This window comes from Primulina eburnea, chromosome 3, assembly GCF_022965805.1.
Source record: "Primulina eburnea isolate SZY01 chromosome 3, ASM2296580v1, whole genome shotgun sequence".
Classification (NCBI taxonomy): Eukaryota; Viridiplantae; Streptophyta; class Magnoliopsida; order Lamiales; family Gesneriaceae; genus Primulina; species Primulina eburnea.
In genome coordinates this window covers 17712489-17731234 of record NC_133103.1, presented here as the reverse complement: position 1 = coordinate 17731234, position 18746 = coordinate 17712489, and the positions used below count along the sequence as shown (strand labels likewise).

The following is an 18746-nucleotide window of genomic DNA, read 5'->3' as shown; positions in this document are numbered from 1 at the left end:
ACAATGAATCGAACCGATAAACGGATTTTATAATTCGGATAAAAATGTTAAAACCGAAATTTATTTGGTTCGATTTTAGATTATATTTGTCAAAATCGAACCGACCGAAAAAACCGAAACTTCATTAAATTAATAATTTTATTTTTATTATATATTTTTTGAGATGATATTAGTGAATGATGAATTATTTTGAATATATTTAGTTGATTTTGATTATATAATTCATTTAGACATTATATTTAAATGGTTTAATAAGAAATAATGTAAAAATATAACATATTATATTTTACTATATATTTATTTAATTAATTTAAATAATTATATCAAAACCGAAATAATCGAATCATTTTAGTAGAAAATCGAATCGAATTGAAGAAAAATGGTTCAGATATCGGATTATATATTTGTAAAATCGAAAACCAAAAAAACTGAAATAATAAATCGAAAACCGAACCTAACCGAACCGAACCGAACCGAAATCGAGTACTCGGATCTTTAAATAACTCGGGTCGGCCCGAACTCATATTTATGTCCATTGCCTTTTCACACCCCTCCAACGGAAACTTCCATAATTTCCTTCACCTTGAACGTACAACAGTTTTCAGTTCCATTTATGCCCCTACTGATCCACGCGCCACCTCGATGATGGATTCCGCCACCGAACCGCAACTGGGGCAACCACCGTCCACCCCCGTAGCTGTCACGTATTATCTCCACCCCCGCCGCGAGCCCTTCGAACACGGCCTTCTCCCCATTCCCAAACTTATATTCACCGATGGCACTCAGACTCTATCCCAAATCAAATCTGCTCTCCTCTCGTCGGATTCTAATCACCGAGTCAGCTCCGAAACGCTATCCCGAGTGTTGCAGGTTCCCATAGATCACGCTCGGCTTCTGCTCGAAACCCTATCTTCTGTTCTGCACAACGATTCCGATCCTTTGGTGAATGCTAGGGCTCCACAAGATATCGATGAAATCGGAGTGAATGTGTTTGATTTGTTGGTTTTCTTGTATATACAGAGTTACAAGAGGTTGCTGCCTAAAGGGCATAAGGACTCTGCTGCGGTTGCTGACGTGTGGCCTTCAACGTCGGCTTTTGATGGGTTTTTATCTGCTCTCTCACCATTGCAGGTGTTATATTTTTCTAATTTTAGTTTATTTACTGTTTGATTTGCAATGTGGGTGAAATATTTATTTTTGAAGCTGGTTTGTTGAGATATGAAAGTGAATTTTTGTTTTTGTTGATTTTTTTTAGCCTGCCTTAGTATGCGATGCCAGATATTGTTGGATATATTAGAAATGCATTTTGGATTTAAATGTCTGATGTGTCATGAATTTATTGAGAAGTGAATGTGGATTTATATTTTGGATATTTGATTTATTTATGTATGCGTTTATTCATTTTACTTATGATTAATGTTAATATGTGTTGCTCTTAATTTCCTATGGTCCCGCAGTTGAGATGTGATAACTTTCGTTTTACACGTCATTAACATATAATCGTTACTATATTATCATTATTAATATGTATGGTTCTACATAATGCAGTTAGTACGCAGCAATAGTCGAAGATTTATGCCATCACAAGCTGATGAAGAAGCTCACCAGCTATCATATTTGCAGAAACACATAGGCAATATTTTGTCCCTTTTGTCTGACTCCGTGGAAAGGGAAGACAATGAATCAATTGTATGTCCTTTTACTTATTTTACATTAATGTTGAATTCGCTGTTATTTAATTATGTTAAGATGGCGCCATCATATGTTGTCCCTACCACTGTCGTCTGTTTTCCTGGATGATTCTGTTCGTATGGTTAACGTCTAATAAAAATTATAAGTCATGTTCTCGTTGGCAATTTGGCATGATTTCTTGACTGTATACCATCACTGTTTGTAATCTTCTGTTCCAGGTTCTATCTATGGACAGATTTGAGCATCTTGGATTTCTGATTTATTTTGGTGAAAAGGGATCCGAGAGAATTCCCTTGGGCCAGAATACTCCATTTTTTGCGAATTCGGACCCTGACATGCCTGATGTTCCTGTTCCTGCATCACAAGTTCTTGACTGGCTTCTTCAAAATATATCCACTACCCTGGAACACATTGCTGATAGAGTATCTCCAAAAGAAAATGTCCCCAACAATTTTTCTGACCAGGATGTTCCGATGGCTGATATAAACACAAGTTCGGCAAAGCCCTCTAGCAGTCCTCGAGGTCCAAGTTTCATTGAGGGGGTCTCCAAATCATCAGTTGTAAAACAAGCATCTGATCTCAAGGGCACATCTGTGAAGGTGAAAAGCAGCCGTGTTTGCATCTCACATTCCTTTTACTTCTCACATGACCAAGATTTCCATCAAATTTATTTGCGTTTAAAATTCTGGTCATTTGAGTTTTTTAATCATGGCATATTGAAGATCTCTACATTTGTTGATTAAATGATCTGAAACTTTTAGTAACTGCTTTGTAATTGCCAGATTCTATTGTTTGTGGAAAGTCATCTAAGTAGAGAGGAAAATGATAAGTCGTTATAAGTACATATCCGTTGATATTGTTTAAATTTTCTTCAATTTTTAAACTCTAGTGGCCCTTGCTTTGATAAATCAAGCACCTTGCTCCTCAGCCGTATATTTTTCATTCACCATACACCTAATAACTATGTTATTCTCAGGTCGTAAATTGCCACGAATCAGCAATTTACATATTGGCACCACTAAGATATGCCACGGTCTATGGATGCTCTGATGCTACAATTGTTCTGGGAGCCATTGGGAAGGTACTGCATTGTTAAATCCTAATAATATGATTCTATTTGCATGTATGTCTAGTTCTGGTGTTAACAGAGTCTTCAAATAACTAGCATGGTATTTTGATTCCCATGATGGTTATTCCAGCTATTACCTTGTATATGATCTATCATAATGTGTGCTAGACATTGTCTAGAACTTACTTAACTACGCATGTATTTTTATGATACTCGTTTCCGTATTACTTGTTGATTTCTTGATTGATGTATATGAGATGTTAACATCAAATACTTCTTATTCCTGCATTATTGCACCTGATAGGCGGTCAGAGTCGAACATTGTGAACGCGTTCATATAATCACTGCAGCAAAACGCGTTTGCATAGTAAATTGCCGTGAATGCCTGTTCTTCTTAGGGGTAAATCAGCAACCCCTTGTTGTTGGAGATAACCATAAGTTGCAGGTGGGTTTCAATTTTTTTTTGTACTTAAATCTATTCATTCTTCTGTAATCACCTCATACATTTTGAATTATATTTTCTGGGTTAATAAACCTATTTGTAAGTGTTTATACTTCCAAGGTCTGTTTAGTTGGGTTGATGAGATTTATGAGATTGTATAGATAAATAATATTCAGATTATTAAAATATTTGAGTAGATGTGAAATAGTTTTGAAGAAACAATAATATGATTGGTTTGATTGATTAATTTAAGATAAGATGGTAAAATTACATTTTTATCATTTTCAATAATTGATAAAAATAAATAAAGATATGAAGGATAATATTGTAATTTTGTATTAAATGATTTGATTGATATATGATAAATAACTAATGATTTGGTTGATGATAAATAATAAATAATAAAATTTCAACCAAACATAACCTCATGGTGTGGACTTTGCATAAATCAATACTTGTTAACCTACAAAATGAGTTATCAAAGATACTCCTTTCCTTTATGTTCCCGCTAACATTTTCACACAGATTATTTTTCTTTTTCTGTTTAATTAATAATAGGTAGGCACCATATAATACATTCTACTCGCAATTGGAGGAGCACATGAATCAGGTTGGAATTGATCCTAAAATCAACAAGTGGGATGAACCTATGGTACTTGGAGCGGTCGATCCACACGACTCATTATCCCATCCAGCTGGTGTTGCAGATGTTCAAGCCGAATCTGCCATCCGCCTTGACCCAGATCAGTATACTAATTTTGTGGTATGCGCGTTAATTGGTCTTCTACTTGCATTGTCAGATTCTGTAAATGATTGCGATTTTATTCTTTTTGGTCGTCAATATTTTTCCTATTTTTATTGTAAGTTCCTATACGATGCAATTAGCATATGATTTGGTGACTTGCAGATCCCGAACTATTTGGGAAGTGAACAACCTGGTTCCACCAAAGACAATCCATTCCCTTTGCCTGATGCATATCTTGCATCACAACAGAAAAATGTATGTTTCAAGTACTGAGATAACACCTATGGATACAATTTCACGCTCTCCTTCTTTACTCTGGTTCTTTTTGAGCTATTTTATCAACTGAAATTCCGAAATGATTTCTTACTTCTTTTTTCTTGAACCTCAGCACAAAAGTTTGGAAGAAGTCAAGCAAATCTTGAGGGAAACTCAACTTGAAGACAGCCGTAAACGAGAAGTATCTAGTGCTCTCCACTCATGTTTTAAAGATTGGTTATATGGTAAATTCTGTTATAATATAGTCACATTTTTATTTACTTTCCCTGCGGTCATACATTAAACATGATTTAACTATATATTATATGAATCGACAGCATCAGGAAATATCAGGCAGCTTTACTGCTTACAGGGCGAGTAGCCGTATATACAGTAGCTGGAAGAGAACTTGATTCCACCTGTTGAAGTCCCTCTTACCATTTTTATGGATTCTAGAGGTTCTGGGACTTTTGATGGTGTTTGGTGAGGAGGATTTGAAGCGTTGGGAAGATTGCAATCAATCAAACACATATAAAAGCTGAATTGTATATGTATTATTGTGTTACCAGAATAATGGTGCTGTGAAATTCAAGTACAGGTTTCAGAGGGATGAAAATGAAAATGATCTGAATCTCAGTGGAAATTGGTTTTAAAAGCCTGTTTTTTAAGCCTTCTACCATCCATTTTACTTCATTCTTGAAATTCATTTCTACGAATACAGGTTCGGGGCGGGGCGGGGCGGGGCCCGAACTCATGGCACTCGATGGGGTTATTTTAGTGACTGCGTTATATACTTCTTGCTCTGACAAAATGGTTGGTCAATATTATTATTTATTAGAATATTTTCTTAAGTATTTATCAGCAATGTTATTTCATTTAAAATTTATGTGCACCAAACTCATATCGAAGTAGTTTATGCAATAAATTCTGTTTATTGAATTAAGTAATTTAATGTAATCTAATTCATTAATATTTACTTTATATTAATTAACAAAATTTTAATAGTGTCTTTAAATTAAATATCAAAATCACTGATTCGTTACAAATAAATTTTGTATAAGTATTATTTATGAAAATGAAAATTATGCAAAAAATAATTAACCCCGAGTTTAATCATTTAATAATTTTTTTTTTTAAAATCCGATTAAATATATAAATATATATTAAAAAAACAAATTAAGAAAAAGTAAGATTTTGGAACTTTGGAACAATGAGATTGCTTTCATGTAGCTACAGTGCAGTGTCAGCGGACGCTACCCGCAGTCCAAGTTAATCAAAAGTAGACTAGTGACTAAATGCATGCGAATCGCACACTTTATATCCATATAAAGCAAAGCAAGGCAAGCTAAACAATCCTTTTCAAATATAAGGTAACATGGCATAATTCTTCATTGATACATATGAGGCATTCAACCCTATCCGAACATGGCATACAATGTACTCTATGGAAAGTCAAATCAAAATCAAAATCAAATCAATTTACATTCAACAATGAACTGTGAAGGTGGCAGAGTGGTAGCTAGCTTGTTGGAGCCAATTGAAATAGCTTCTCAGCTTGATCTGGGAAGAAAGTAACGAACAGAAATGCACCTGGGATGTGATCAACCTAAGATGAGTGAAAAAATTGATGAATAATATTCAAGAAAACTTGTTCTTGATCCTTTTGGACTTACAGATAAGTACAGTCCCTAGTACAGCAGAAATTTTGCCTTGTATGGTGATTAAACCAGCCTTTCCGGCATCTTTCAGCTCAGTCGAACCAACAGAATCAAATGTCCCTATAATAGTATGGTCTTTTGTTATTCAATACCGGCTTAAATACATGACCAAGATTTGAATAAGCAGAAATGCACCTGTTGTCACAGATTGAAGGCCTGATGTTACACATGCTATATTCTGATATCCAGCTTCTTCTAATTTGTAGGCAGCGGAGGCAGACCTTGGATAGGTGAAGGAAAAATTAGCTTTGATTCAGTAAAGGCTTCTGGACATACAAAGACTAGGGCTAGATCACAATCAAGTCATATCAAAGATGTATAAACTTAATATTATCATATCTGACTTAAAATGGATTCTTTGATCTCTAAGTAGTTTTTTTAAAAAAGTAAAATTAATCACAATCACACACAAACAAGAACGAAGCGAAAAGCTTTTTGAGTTACCGGAATAGCAAAAAAATTATTTTGGTAATTACGAGACTAGTTTTTGTATTTCTAATATGTTTCATTAATTGTGCAGATATAGCAATATTCCTCCGACCAATTCAAAGGAAATCAACAACGAATTCCAAAGGTGCATTCTTATTTTAACAAGACATATCTATCGAAAGGAAACAGAACTGCCTTAACCGGCATCAGATCAGAATTGATTCAACCAGAAGTTATCTCAATTGGATTTGAAATAGAGTTTGTCTCAACCGGAAACAGAACATATAGACCAATGCATACTGGCATTGCTGTCAACCAGCAGAGACAACATCAGGAAACCAAACCGGCAAAAACATATTCGGAAATGATAACTTCCAGTATAAGACAAGTTTTTTGGTGAGATAAAGTAACTTTAACGACTAGCTTCCTTCGGTCTCATTCTAACAACTAGTTTCTTGATGCAGTCATATATATATATATATATATCATTCAAGAACAAATTAAGGTGATTAAGCTAGGGGATTACAATATATTATCAAAACCAAGAAGTGATAGTGGAAACATAAGAGAGACGAGCTAAAATGTTAAAAAGACATTCATTGCATAATCAATCGAAGAGTCACTCACCAACATGTTAGAGAGATTATGCCATAAATCACCTGGATGATATCTTTGCATATAAAATTAAACAATATATGCATAGCCAATCCTCATGAATGATCAATTAAGCTTTAACATAATACCAGAGTGTGATGATTTGTAAGAATATTTCCTACAGTGTGGGGTCTATGGATGTGATAACAGAAAGCAGTTGTTAGGAGTTTGTCCTAGTGATTGAGTGTTCTAATTCTAGAAGTGCGCTGAAGGCTTCGGAGATCGGTGTAAATCCAGTATCATCAGTGGATTCTCTTAGTGATAAGAAGAGACTTTCCACATTTTAAGTTGTCTTGAAAAATTAAGTTGTTCTCTTAGTATCATCAGTGGATTTTTCGCCAACCCCACATCTCCGCATCCCAACTTAATTGTTCCTTGTTAATCTTGTTTCGTACTTTCAAAAAATGAAAGTAAAAAAAGTTGTAAATGAATTAAGAACCTAACCTCAGACCCTCTTGACAAACAAGCAATAGCTTGCTTTCGGGTGAAAACTGGCTCCTAACAGATTGCACAAACTCAGGGTTAGCTTTAGTGAAAGGCAGGCCAAAGAATAAACCAGAGAAATTGTTGTGTACTGTCCTCTTTATTATTGTTCCTGTATGATAAACTTCTGAGTAAATTGCAAAACCAAAAGTCATGAAAATCATGAGAATCATATTGAATAGCTTTAAGGCAAACCTAAGTCATTGTCTTTGTTTTCGATGAATAGTGGGATGTGATAGCAGTCTTTTATATGAGCTCTCTCGAACTGAATTCTATCGCGAACATCCAAAACTGCAAACCCCTCAACTGCAATAAGTTTCTTTGCTTCTTCAGAATTCACAAACTTCACTTCTGCTTTGATTACCAAGTTTCTTCTTGGCAATCGGCTCACTTTCGGTGTCTGTACTTGATGAGTCCCCAATACCGACCAAGATGTTGCCAAATTGCTGTAACCACGTTCATATTATCTTAACCCTCCTAAAATATAAAAAAAAACTCTATTCTTTGTATTTTATGCAAACAAAATATTTCCAAAAGCCATAAAGATCTTAAAAGCAAGATAAACTAAAAATGATTTTGACGTTTGCGTCCAGAATTGTTTGTAAAAGGCAAATTGGCTGTTTCATCTTGAACTCCTAAAAGACAGTGTGGATCATAGAGATGTTCGAGGTTTTTTACACAGTTCGCTCCACAATATACCAAATGACAGATTTTGAGACCCCGTGTAGACGTCACACTATCTCACATATTAGATCCTAGTCCCAATTAGACTAAGAAGAATGTAAGGTTCCAACGACGGGTATAAAAAATATGACAAACAAGATGTCCATTCAAATGATTTTTTGTTAAATATAACAGCAGAGAGACTGATGAGCAAGAAAACATAATACAGCATTCAAGAACGAACATGAAGATCTACATTTCTTCTTATAAATGTAGTTTGGAACCAATTTCATCAAAATCAAAAGTGAGCACAAATTGAGGAGAACCAATTACTAGATGTTTCGTCCCAAATGTACACTATCAGTAAAAAAAGGAATTCAAGCACAACAAACTCAAGATGACAAAGATTCAGAATTTTCAAAGGAAAAAAAAAAGAAGAAACACCAACTAAAAATCTCATCTTGAATGAACATCACCAACTTACATGCAAGAAATTGCACAAAGAGCTAGTGAAATAGTAAACGTGAGAAAAAGAACATAAAATTTGACAGTACCTCCGAGCGGAGAGTGTGGAGGAGCAACAGCAAGAGATTCCTGTCATTTCGCCGAGAGTACTCGAGTCCTCCCACTCTCTCTCTCTTCGAATTGCGACTGTTGTGGCTGGTTGCCGCGAAGGATCCATTGAAATGTAAGCGAGTCATTGGGTTTCTGCCACGTGGCATATGGAATGAAATGGATCGGATAACCAGCACAAACATTATTATTTATATAAAAAAATATGGATATATTTTGTTTTTTTTTTTAGAAACATTTGTTTTCGTATCTATCAAATATAATGAGTTGAGAGTTAGTTTGAGTTAGTTAGTTAATTGAAGGATGACAGTTAAATGAGAAGAAGCACAATTGTTATTAAAACAAGCCTGTAAACTCATTTTCCAGTTTAATCAATTCATACAGATTACATTCAAAGGAATGAGTTCTCAATCGGCGATGCTTTGCATTCTCACGTAATAGTATTTCCAAACTATTGATAAATTGATACACGTCGTTGAAAATAAGAGTTGAAATTATTGAATATTGAAAATAAAAGTTGTAAATATTGAAAATTAGTATGTGATGATATATGTAGTGATGTATTTATTTTTGGATTATTTTCAAAGAAATTCTATAAATAGGCATTTCAATTTGTAAAGAAAAAACACAAATGAGTGGAGAAAATTTTATAAAGTGTTTAGTTTAATATATTTAGGGGTGTCAAAATGCGACACGACCCGTCAACCCGACACGAAAAAAATCAGATTCGGGTGGATTGGGTGGATTCGGGTTAGTGCCATGTTAGGCGGGTTTCGGGATGGGTCGAGTTGACCCGCGAACTTTTGTTTTTAAAATATTACCTATATTTTTATATATTGTATGTTTGAACAAAATTTATTGTATATTTATATGATAAATTTTCATTATTTAATATTTATTTTACATATTTTTATTTTTTTAACAATTTTTTATTTAATTTAGTAAATATATTTTTAATTTTCAACGATTAAACTTTCAAATTTAAATCGAAAATTTTGTTATTATGTGTTTAAATTAAAATATTATTATTATTTTTTATTTTTTTGAATTTTTGTCATTAATTTTTTTAAAAAAATTTAAAAAAAATTAATAAAATTCGGGTTAGACGGGCTGAGTCGGTTTATACGGGTTCATGTTCGGGTTGGGGGTTTTCGAGTTGTTTCCGGTTCGGGTTGGGTTCGGGTTGAAAAATAAAATAAAATAATTTCGCGGGTTGACCCGAAACCCGACCCAACCCACCCGATTGACACCCCTAAATATATTTTATGAGTTTGAGTTTTTTGTTTTTTACCAAAATTTTAACACGTTATCAGCTCGATACTCGAAGATTCTCTATATTTTTTCAAACTCCAAAACACAAAAAAAATATAAAAATATTCAAAATAAGAATATTTATTTTACTGTTTATTTATTTTTATTGTGTATATATTTAATACATAATATCATGTTATTATATAAAATAAGTTTATGACACTTTATTATAATAACGTGACGTGATTATATTATTACACATATATATTTTTATTGTATTGTTGTTTATTTTTTGTATATATATATTTGAATAATATCATTTTATTATATAAAAGGAGTCTATGACACTTCATTATAAAATATATATATATATATATGTGTATAATGTCACAGTATTATATAAAGAGAGTCTCTGACACCTCATTATAATAATGTAATGTGATATACATAATTATTTAAACACGATTAACATTATATACATTATATTAATTACCATAAAATTTACATATACATATATTCATTTTTTTAAGATTTTGTAATGGTCATAAACAGCTAGTTTTTACTCTATAAATATGATCTACAAACACATCCAATCACTTCAAAGATACTCTTCCTCCCTAGAAATTTTCTTCATCGAAATTTTCGAAGAAGAAGAAGAAAATGGTTTTTTCAAGATTATTTTGTATAATTATTTTGGTTATTATACTCTCTAGTCGTGTATTTATATTTGTGATGATCTCGGTGATTATGCTGATGGTGAACCTTATAGAGATGAACACTTTGATGACGTCTTTATAGTAAGTAATGGTGGAAGTGAACTTTAAAAAAATGATTATGTGGAAAATATGAACGAGAATGTGAATTGTAGAGTAACACAATGTGTTGAATTGGAGTCTGACAATGGTGAACCAGTGGCCAATGATAGCCAAAAATTTATATTGCTTGGTTCTAGCAGTGAGCAGATATATAGCTTTACCGATGAGTCTGATTTGTCAGTTGGTAAAGAGTTCGACAGCAAAATAGATGTTCAAAGAGAATTGTATAATATTGCGGTGAAAGCTTCATCTGATATGCGAGTTTTAAAATCAACCACGACTTTGTATTCAGTAAGATGTGTAGATGATAATTGCAGTTGGAGGGCGCGTGTAGCACAAAAAAAAGGATCATCACGATTTTTGGTTCGAACTTATTGCAATAAGCATACTTGTGATCTGACTAATCGAAAAAGGAGGCACCGACAAGAAAGTGCAGCTATGGTATCAGATATGCTGTGGAAAATTTCAGAGGACAACAAAAAATGTGTGCCTTGAAATCAATACAAACAATGATGCAAAATAAGGGCGTAGAGATTAGCCACTTTAAAGCTTGGAAGGGAAACAACTTGCCATGAATCAACTGAGAGGAGTTCTTGTCGAAAGTTTCAAATTACTTCATACATATTTGTACATGATTGAACAAGTGAATCCAGGGTCTGTCAGAGTAGATGCCCTGCAAGCCAACAGTTGGCTAGAGATTTTATTGACTCGGTTGTAATAAATAATCTTTATTTAATATAATTTAACTTTTAATGGTTTCGTTATACTTTATATGTATACCCATGCAAACAACATAGATAAAGTCTTTGATTATGCTTTAATACAAATGAATCGTAATTTGATGTAGAAACTCATTTGTAAACACTGCATATTCTAAATTCGTTCCTAGTCGATTCAGCCGCCTGAAACAGAGATAAAGGTCGTTGAGCTAGAGATTAGCATCTGTGATGTTGTGTACTGCGTTTCTTGGTAAGAGCATAGAGATGTCCAAACATGCAGATGGGTAGTCATATGATGATTATACCGAACAACCCTCCCTCGGACTTTCCAAGTGGTTATCATTCATCGAGAGGATAAGTCCGTGGTTATGATTGTACACCATTAGTCCTTACGACCAGGGACAACACTGAGGCTCTATATGCCAGTGCCGTGCTTTGACTCGTTTATCGGCTCCAGGAGAGTCATCAGGTGGCGAGGTTGGGTATAGTTGCGACACATATAGGAGCCAATGCATTGTAGTCGGAGATTCACTGCTCACCTACAGGTGTAGATATCCTGTGTGATCTGATGAAATAATAGTGCATGGAATCTCTGGCCAGATTATGAGATGTACTTTAGAGAATGAGTTCTCAAATAGTACACGCGATGCCACTATTATAGTTATCACATAGTTATCGAATTAATATGCAACCCTCGATGAACTAATGGTTGCAGATTCGATCGGGATATATGAGATGAAAGGATCGTACTGTACGCTAATCGTAATCGACTGGTTCTTGCAGGCACTATCAGTGATACCTAGGGAATCATGGGGTGATGCTACTAGACGCTCTTACCATAGTTCGATGAGTTTAATCAGAAATATGATTTCTGACATTCTTGATCAAGGTGTTGATGAAAAAAATGAGGCTAACTAGGGTAAGCCCGAATAAAGAATTATGTCCTGAATCACAAAGAGTTGTGAACTCACGGTTAGCTGTATCCCTGAACTATTGAGGGTCACACAAGCACTGGATCGTTTGTTCTTGTTGAGAGAATAAATTCAAGGAGTTGAATTTATATTATGATATAGTAAATCCAAGGAGTTGAATTTATGATAATTAAATTTTGAGAAAATAAATTCAAAGAGTTGAATTTATAAGATAGTAAATTCAAGAAATTGAATTTATGAAATTTGGAGAGAATAAATTCAAGGAGTTGAATTTATAAAATTTGAGGATTTAATTTATTAAGCTCAAAAGTTGAGTTTATTAAATATTAAATTTTGGAGGTGATAAATTCAAGGAGTTGAATTTATAATTTAAATATTAAATTCAAATGTTGAATTTATAAGGGAATTAAATTAAATATAATATGTGTATGTATAATGGGCATGTAGGAGTACAAGACTAACATACATATTATTAAGGTTCTTAATTGGACTTTAAAAGATTAATTAGTTAATTAAACTAGTTGGACTAGAATAATTAATTGATTAAGCCCACCCATTAGGTATTTAATTTAATTAATGGACCCTAAGCTTATATATATGTATATTAGGCTTAGAGTTCAAAATAATTCATTCACAATTTTTGAAAAATCTTAGCCTCCACTCTCATTTGAGTTTTTCGAAAATTCCTCCATCTTTCTTCTCAAAAAATTCGGCCATATCAAAAGAATTTTGTTTTGAGTCGTCTCTCGATTTTTTTTTTTATCTCCAACGATAAATCCTTCTATACTTTCTAATGCAAGTTAGAAGAAGAACAAGTAATCCAGTCGTGGACCGGATTAGGATATTGAAGAAAGAAGATTCGAAGAACGTACGTGGGATTTACAACAAGAGCTACGTCCGCTTATACCAGCGTAATTGGAGCCAAGTGAAAATTGTTCACCAAAGGTAAAAGATTTAAACATCCTATGTATGTTTAATTAAAATCATACGAGTGTCTAAATACATCTTGAATGTCAAAATCTAAAATTTTTTAAAACTTCCGCTACGTTTGGGCGCGTAGAAAACCGGGATCCAACAGTGTCAACAACACATTTGAAGGTCAACGAAGATGGTAGCTTCAAATATATGTTTTTGGCCTACCGTACCTGTTTATAGGAAATATAAAATTGTTTTACTGATAGCGACAGCAAAAGATGGAAACCACCACCTGTATCCTATTGCTTGGGCAGTTGTTGATTCAGCATGCGAAAAATCTTGGGCTTGGTTTTTTGAAAAGTTGCATGAATTGATATCTGATGATGTTGAGTTAGTTTTTTTTTATTTCTGACAGACATAAAGGAATCATCAAAGGTCTTGCCTCTGTATACAAACAAGCACGACATGGGCATTGCATGTGGCATCTTGGACAAAACATAAAGTCAGGGCCAAAGTCCAAGGTAGGTGGAATTGCGTTGTTTATGCGAGTTGCTAAAGCTTACAAACAAGTTGAGTTTGATGAATTGTATGAAGAGATGAAAAACAGCTATCCAGGTATCACAAAATATCTCGAGGGAATCATTGAAAGAGAAAAATGGGCAATATCATACTTTCCTGGTTCTCAGTATAATATTATGACAACAAATAGATCAGAATCAATCAATGCAAAGTTGTTGTTTGCACACGAGCTACCAATGATTGCTTTGTTGGATGAAATTTAATGTGGGGACCCGGACGCTAATCAAGTTCTTAATCATCATTGAGACTAATTAATCAATTATAAACAGGGTCTAAATTTTTTTTTTTAAAATGCGGAACGTAGTGAAATCAAACTCATATACATATCCGTATAAAATACAATACGAGTCCTGTACTGCATGCATTCAAAATAAACTAAGGTTAACAACTAATGTCAAGTGTTCAACCCTATCTCTAATCCAAGTCCGGAGCCTCCACTCTAATCACGATCTCTCCTCATCTCCTGGACCCTGATCCTGTCCCATTTGTTGTCAAGTACACATACAGACAAGACAACAGCCGGATATACCGGTGAGAATATAATCCCAGTATAAATCAATGAAACATGCAATCATATAAAACAATATAAAGCATGTAATCAGGTAACAGATATATGTATCAAAATCTGAAACATAATCAATATCAATCTGTCGACATAACTCATAATTCAGACTAGATTCAATCCTAGTCTAGGGATCCCGGTTTCCAGATGTGGTATTCCTATATCGAATTCCGTAAAGGATGGAACCATAATCTCTATTACTCGATATAACCAGTGCCCTGGTATTCCTATATCGAATTCCGTAATAGAAGAATTCCAATACCCTTTACTCGATATAACCAAATATGGTGTTCCTATATCGAATTCCATAATAGATTCCATTACTCGATATACCCAAATATGGTGTTCCTATATCGAATTCCGTAATAGATTCCATTACTCGATATAACCAAACATCCAGTGTCTTGACCTATCCGTCATGGACTGCAGTTCTATCTTTAATATCCTATCTTGAGACATCGTGCAATGTGCCGTGGCAATACCACCACTATCCGGCACTTCTGTCACAAGATAAATCGTCTACTACCTGTCATCTAAAGTCAAGAGAACAAGTATATCATCAATTCAATGCAAATATCAATGCAATAAAGTAAAGTATGTGATTTAGGGAAACCCAAGTCCAAACCGACTCAAGTCCATCTCCCAATACCACATTGACTTATACCTTTCTTTCGTCGGTGTCTGGCTCAGTCGACCTCAACTCACAGCCTGTCTGATACTGACAATACCAATAATCTTATGTCAAGATACCGTTCAAATCAATAACAATCTGATCAATCTGGATTTAATTCAAAATCAACGGTATAATGGTACAATTTCAGTATCCCCGTCAATACAACATCACCAGATAATAGTTACAATCCATAACCCATATCCAGTATAATCTGTAATCCAATCACAATTCAAATCTGTCCGGTATAACTCAATATACCCTTAAAATTCATAACAATTCCATAATCAGTCCGTTTCTTAATCTGACTTCGATTATATGATGCCTAATATGTCAAGAACAACATATATGAGTTCCATTCAATTCTGACAATATCATAATTTCAAGACATGTCAAAACGTAGTAAAACTTACGTCCAGTTGTAGCCTACGTTGCTAGGAACTCGATACTGAAGTCGGATTCAAATTCTGACGGACGGATTTCTCAGAAAAGGCGTAAAGATTTTCAACACATATATTCTGACCCTTTTCTCGATTTTTCTGAAGAAACCAACGTAAAGATGTATATATATATCCTAAGCTGCATGTTGGAGAAACGTGTCACCTTTTCTTAAATCTCGGTCGGCGCTCGGGCGGTAATAATCTACCGCTCGAGCGCGGCATCCTCTGTCCAAATCCTTTCCGGATTGCACATTGGCGCTCGGGCGGTCACAATCTACCGCCCGGGCGCCACAGCCTCTGCCCGAACATTTCCTTGTTAAACATTGGCGCTCGGGCGGTCATTTTCTACCGCTCGGGCGCCAACGTTTCTGCCCAACACGTCCACAATCCATATGAAATCTCATTTCGTGTCCCGGTTAATCCTCTCGTAATCATATCTAATTATAAATCAATAATTACCGATTACTAGGATTAAATTTCCGGGCATTACATTTAAAGTCTTATCTCATCGTGGTTTAATAATCACCGCAAAGCTGTCGTTGCTTCAATGCGACATCTTACTCCATGGGCTGAGACGACCTTGCGATCGATATCTATTGAGTCACATAAAATGAAAGTTGTTCAGATGAATACTTTTGAATACCACGTCATTGGAGTTGGTCATGATGCAGTCATAGAGTTAAATGGAAGAACATATCGTTGTCCAATTTTCGATATTGATAGACTTCCATGTGTACATGCTATTGCTACTGCTGGTCATCATGGTGTAGACATATATGAATTGTGCTCACATCATTATACCACGAATGTATGGGCTTTGGCAAACACGAAACTATTTATCCTATCCCCCCCCCCCCCACCGAAGAATGAAACATACCTGCTGGCATCGATTCTCTAATTGTACTACCTCCTAAGGTTAGAGTTAACAAAGGAAGAATAATGAAAAAGATTATTCCTTCTGTTGGTGAATTTAAAAGCAGAAAGAAGAAATCAATATTTTAATATATGTATTTAATTTTTTAATTATTATTAAGTTGATATTTTGGAACTTACACGTTCATATTTTGGAACTTTTCCTTTGTTTCAACGACATGTTATTCCTTTGACATATGAGCTAAAGGGGAAGAACATACATGCTGAAATTTGTTTGTTTGTTTTTTCTTTTTTTCATTTTTTTCTAATCTTGTTAAGTTTGTATTTTGAAAATTATGAGTTCATGTTTTTCATCTGTTTCAAATATATGTTTTTCTTTGGACATTTGAGCTAATGAGAAAAAAATACATATGTTAGCATTGTTATTGTTTTCAATTTTCTCACGGTTCTATAAGATTAAACATTAAGTAAATTTTCACAAATAGGAAAACTAAAGTAATAAACGGTCCATTTCTATTTATTATTTTCTAATTTCTTTGGTATTTTTGGCATTTCATTATTAAATAAGACAACCAAATACTTCATTGCATCCAATTTTCTTTTTCTTTTTTTTCTTAATTTAAAATGAAACTTGAAAATGAAAATTCATCATATACGTTTTGTCTGATATGTCGTAAATAAAAGAACAAAACATCATTTGTAATTCTAGTCCGTATCTTTTCAAAACATATATGGTGAAATTTGTAATTTTTTTCAATTTTGAAACAAAAGCATTCGTTTTTTATTAGATTTATGTCAAAATGATTTTCTTATTGGATTTATGTGAAGAAGGTAAAGAAATAACAATTTAATTTAAAAAATAAAGTCATATATATAAGTGAAAGTCAAATGCAAAAATACGACTGGTTAGAAGTATAATTAAAATAAAAAGTGTCTGAATTTTTTTGTTTGATGGAAAAAAAATAGACTTATTAATACATTAAATAAGAGAGTTAAGTAAAAATAGATAATATCATTTATGATTTTTATAATTTGGTTAATTCCTCCGTTTTAAGATTCTCTGGCCTCTACTTTAAGATCCGTAGGGTTGTAGCTTAAATCCTTTGACTAAGAAATGGAAAGGCCAAAATTGGCAGTGGCAGAGAAAATTGAGACAGGTGAGGAAGCAAATAGATGAGGATCAACAATGGAAAACTTAGCTTCAGCTATTCCAGAATCCGATATCGGTTCAAACTGTTTTTAAGGAAATGGGCTACACTCCTGGTTCGGTGTTGGGAAAGGAAGGTTTCGGTGGAGCTGAACCTGTGGGGCTGGAGATAAGAAGGGTGCGAGCCGGAATTTGCAAAGAGGATCCTGTTGAATGAACATTAAATGTTATTTTTGGTGGGTTTTAAATTTAGAAGTTAGTTGGAAAATAAAAGGTCAAGAGTTTTTTGTAGTTGAAAGGCCAAGGGGTGATACATGAGATAGTGGTATTTTAATAGGATTTATTGGTTCTTGGTTATTTCTAGTTAGAGTAGTATCTATATAAAGGTCTTGTTAATTTCGTTTGAAGATGAGCAATTAAGTGGAATATATATTAAAAGTTGAAAGAATTTTGAGCTCCTATTTCTCTCCCCTCCACCAAAATAGCTTTCAATTTTCTACAAATTGGTATCAGAGCCGATGGAAAATTCCGGGAGAATATCAATAGGGGGTATTCCACTGCCATGACTCACAAAATCAAACTACGACAATTGGAGTATTCAGATGCGTGCATTGCTCGGTGCGCAGGATGCATGAGAAGTAGTCGAAAAGGGCTATGACGAGCCAGATGCAACAGGCAATCAAACCGCGAATCAGTTGAAGGCGTTGAAAGAAACGCGTATGAAAGACAAGACCGCTCTCTATTTCTTGTTCCAAGCTGTGGATGAATTGGGTTTCGAGAAGATTGCCGGTGCAGAAACTTCGAAGGAAGCATGGGACACTTTGGAAAAGGTGTTCAAGGGCGCCGACTGAGTAAAGCAAGTAAGACTCCAAACTCTACGCGGCGATTTGGAAAGTATGAAGATGAAGATGTCAGAAGGGGTATCCGACTACATCTCGCGTGTGCAAACAGTGGTAAATCAACTTAAACGAAATGGAGAAATTCTAACTGATGCAAGGGTGGTGGAGAAAATTTTGCGGTCACTGACCGAAAATTTTGAGAATGTCGTTTGTGCAATTGAGGAGTCAAAAAATTTGGGAGAGATGACCATTGAAGAGCTTTCTAGTTCTCTTGAGGCGCA

The 18746-nt window shown here is 34.3% G+C and overlaps 2 protein-coding genes across 2 annotated transcripts; one reads left to right on the top strand and one right to left on the bottom strand.

The window, feature by feature from the left end:
- Nucleotides 1–518: 518 nt before the first annotated feature.
- LOC140827128 (uncharacterized) lies at nucleotides 519–4811 on the top strand. Its single transcript, XM_073189736.1, has 9 exons — nucleotides 519–1131; nucleotides 1549–1689; nucleotides 1911–2291; nucleotides 2669–2773; nucleotides 3066–3210; nucleotides 3767–3966; nucleotides 4111–4203; nucleotides 4337–4448; nucleotides 4542–4811. Exons 1-9 carry the CDS (start codon nucleotides 529–531, stop codon nucleotides 4583–4585), a joined length of 1824 nt encoding a protein of 607 aa, XP_073045837.1. The 5' UTR covers nucleotides 519–528; the 3' UTR covers nucleotides 4586–4811.
- A 732-nt stretch (nucleotides 4812–5543) lies between these two features.
- LOC140827127 (rhodanese-like domain-containing protein 9, chloroplastic) lies at nucleotides 5544–8868 on the bottom strand. Its single transcript, XM_073189735.1, has 6 exons — nucleotides 8705–8868; nucleotides 7683–7933; nucleotides 7449–7599; nucleotides 6057–6142; nucleotides 5877–5981; nucleotides 5544–5793 (listed from the first exon to the last, which is right to left on the bottom strand). Exons 1-6 carry the CDS (start codon nucleotides 8830–8832, stop codon nucleotides 5723–5725), a joined length of 792 nt encoding a protein of 263 aa, XP_073045836.1. The 5' UTR covers nucleotides 8833–8868; the 3' UTR covers nucleotides 5544–5722.
- Nucleotides 8869–18746: the final 9878 nt, after the last annotated feature.

What these genes read in the sequence shown, in the direction of transcription:
- LOC140827128 (XM_073189736.1), top strand. Translation starts at nt 529, where the DNA reads ATGTCCATTGCCTTTTCACACCCCTCCAACGGAAACTTCCATAATTTC. An exon ending in GGGAAGACAATGAATCAATT is followed by an intron (nt 1,690 to 1,910) that starts GTATGTCCTTTT and finishes CTTCTGTTCCAG; the next exon opens with GTTCTATCTATGGACAGATT. An exon ending in TTCTGGGAGCCATTGGGAAG is followed by an intron (nt 2,774 to 3,065) that starts GTACTGCATTGT and finishes TGCACCTGATAG; the next exon opens with GCGGTCAGAGTCGAACATTG.
- LOC140827127 (XM_073189735.1), bottom strand. Translation starts at nt 8,832, where the DNA reads ATGGATCCTTCGCGGCAACCAGCCACAACAGTCGCAATTCGAAGAGAG. An exon ending in AAACAAAGACAATGACTTAG is followed by an intron (nt 7,600 to 7,682) that starts GTTTGCCTTAAA and finishes TTTATCATACAG; the next exon opens with GAACAATAATAAAGAGGACA. An exon ending in GTTTGTCAAGAGGGTCTGAG is followed by an intron (nt 6,143 to 7,448) that starts GTTAGGTTCTTA and finishes CACCTATCCAAG; the next exon opens with GTCTGCCTCCGCTGCCTACA.